Source organism: Mycena indigotica (assembly GCF_014461135.1).
Source record: "Mycena indigotica strain 171206Taipei chromosome Unknown Mind.scaff0010, whole genome shotgun sequence".
Lineage (NCBI taxonomy): Eukaryota > Fungi > Basidiomycota > Agaricomycetes > Agaricales > Mycenaceae > Mycena > Mycena indigotica.
This window is the reverse complement of record NW_023503009.1, coordinates 2,588,673-2,591,464: the sequence shown is the minus strand read 5'-3', so window position 1 is coordinate 2,591,464 and position 2,792 is coordinate 2,588,673. Positions and strand designations below refer to the sequence as shown.

Below are 2,792 nucleotides of genomic sequence, written 5' to 3'. Positions count from 1 at the left end.
GAAGGCCTCGGACCACTTGGTGGGAGAAGACAAATGATTTTTCGACCAGTGCGTGAGGAGGTTACTCGGAGTCTTGATTTAAAAGACTAACCAAAAGTATTCCACTCTGAAACAATGCAGATATGGCTCGCTATCCGTTGCTCTCCACAGTAAGCATGATGTGCGAGCTGTAAGCATTGTTGGTGGTCAGAAAAAAAGAAATGATGCGCCGTGCCAATTCCCGATCACACCGTCCTTTGCTGACTACCACGACGAGTCAACAACTCAGCCCACTTATCGCTACCTGCGGACATCTCTCAAACATGTTCCGGTTACCCGTCTCTCATCCAGTCTCATCGGACATTTCGCAGCGGGCAGAGAGTGACGCGTCATCATTATCGACTTTGGCCTCGATTTGAAAACAAATCCTACGTATACCCCCGGCACGACAACTCATTGCACATTACGAGGGTGGAAGGCGCGGGCGCCACCAGCGGTGCTGTCGACGCGTGTGCCCGTGGTATCGTCGAAGTCTGACGTCTTGCTTTATAAGGAGCCAGCTTACTGAGCTTACAGAGCCACCGATATTCACCGTATTTTCTGACCATGACCATCACCAAGGACCCTGCTGCTCCTCTTGTCGCTGTTGTAGGCGCTACTGGGACCCAAGGCGACAGCGTTGTCCTCGCCCTCACCGAATCCGACAAACCATATCGAATTCGCGCATTCACCCGCGACGAGTCGAAACCCGCGGCGAAAGCATTGGCGGAGAAGGGCATCGAGGTGGTCGCGGTAGCATTGTCGGTGGAGAATAGCGGTGCCGTATTCAAGGCGTTTGAAGGGGCGGACTATACTTTCGTGTGTGCTACCCTTTCTCTGTCAGATTCGTCCTTATATGCTCTTTAGCTTGTCACCAACTGGGCGGAACACGGAGACCCACCACGAGTGAGTTGTTACAGTCCTCAACTCATTGCATCAACTCTCTCCAGGAAACCACCGAAGGCAAGCTCATGATCGACGCTGCAAAAGCCGCAGGTGTCAAGGGCATCGTCTGGTCCGGGCTGCCCAGCATCGACGCTCTGTCTGGCGGCAAATACAAGAACGTGGGCCATTTTGAAAGCAAAGCACGCGTCTCCGACTACGGCCGCGCTTCTGGTGTCCCTTTCGTCGACATCCAGGCTGGCGGGTACGCGAGCAACATGCGCACCTTCATGCGTCCAGTCAAAATCTCCGAGGACACTTGGGCAGTCAATCTTCCCCTGCCCCCGACAACGCGGATGCCCATTATTGACGCTGAGCGAGACTATGGCCTGTTTGTCTGTAAGGCACTCGAGCTGCCGGTCTTTCCTGACAAACAGACGTGGGCGACGTTTGGCGAGCTGATCAGCTTTGAGGACCAGACGAAGCAGCTTTCGGAGGGTGACGTTTTCGCAAGGTGGTTCTGTTTCGATGGTTGATCGTTCTCCAGCGACTGGCAAGAAGGTCGTCTTCAACCAGATACCATCTGCAGTCTTTGGCGAAGGAGTCAAGAGTGCCGGTACTCCGCCACATATTGCGCTGGCCATCGAAGAGGTCTTCACATCTGTCGGCGAGTTTGGATGTACGATCTTCCTTCTCTTTTCCATTTTGATGAATACTAACTTCTTGCTCGATAGACTTTTCGGAAGGCACTGTGATCTCGCAGGAGGGGCTCGCTCGCCAACCGCGCACGTGGAAGCAGTACGTGCAGGCTCAAGATTGGAGCGATGTGCTCCTTTGAGCGTTCTGTACAAGCATTTTGGAGAGTTTAGGTGTAGGCTTTTGTCCCTGCACAAACGGGAAATGTACTGATGTGTTCTGCTAGACTACACCGACGATGCCGTTCAGCTTGGAAATGGTCTATTGCACTGCCAACCTGTGGTGCGCCATTTCCTCGCCACCGACCTCGAGCCGTCCGCCGCCGGTACGTGCCCGAACCGGGTAGCCACGTCTTTCCTCTTATCCACCACGCAAACCGCAGGTCCCCACGCGTTGACGTTGACCCCTTCCAAAACGCTCTGTCGGCCGGCAGCACGTGCCCGAATCGCGGGGTCGACTACGCCAATCTCGCACCGGCATCAACAACAACAACCAGCTGCTCGTCCCTCGACGCCGAACCGACCTTTACAGGGGCTGCTCTTACTGGGGGTGTCCGGATATCTTTACAACCGCCGCGCAACACTATTGACGGCGCCATTTGCTTACACAGTCGCTCTCCTGCGCAACAGTGCTGTGCTCATGCCAACGCTTCACCAGAAGAACCAACGACTGTGGTAAGTTTTGTACTCTTTCTCATGTTTTACCTTCTCATTTCTTATCCCCAGACCATTTCCCCTCGCCCGAACAGCCATTTTTTGCTGGAGCTCGCCTGCGGCGCCGTTGAAGCCGACGATGCTACCCACCAGCGGCATTGATCTGGGGCACACACGCCAACGTGAATCCTAAGCTGCAGATGTTGCCCATACAATGTGTGTTGCGCTCCCACAATTTGCCCCCAACAAGCCATTTCTCGCTAGAGCGAGCCTGCGGCACCAAATCCTCTGTCATTGCACGTAGTTGCGAGTTTCAATCACTTCCCCCCCCAAACTTGTCCCTCGCAACACCCATTTTTTGCTGGAGCTCGCCTGCGGTGCTGTAGATACCCTGGTTGACCATACTGCTCACCAGCGGCAGTGGCCACGAACGCGGCCCTCTCCGTCGTCGCTGACTCCAGACTCGATCATGAGGACGAACATGCCCGACAACGTATGTTAATGTTGCTGAGAAAGAAGTTCCAACAGAACCAAGGTTGTTGG

General features: G+C 54.4%; 1 protein-coding gene across 1 annotated transcript; it reads left to right on the top strand.

The window, feature by feature from the left end:
• Positions 1 to 585: 585 nt before the first annotated feature.
• MIND_01138600 (uncharacterized protein) lies at positions 586 to 1,738 on the top strand (the record flags this gene model as incomplete). The annotated part of the gene is made up of 5 exons (XM_037367926.1): positions 586 to 837; positions 886 to 924; positions 969 to 1,398; positions 1,448 to 1,579; positions 1,635 to 1,738. The coding sequence occupies 5 exons, from the start codon at positions 586 to 588 to the stop codon at positions 1,736 to 1,738; spliced, it is 957 nt and encodes a 318-aa protein (XP_037215758.1).
• Positions 1,739 to 2,792: the final 1,054 nt, after the last annotated feature.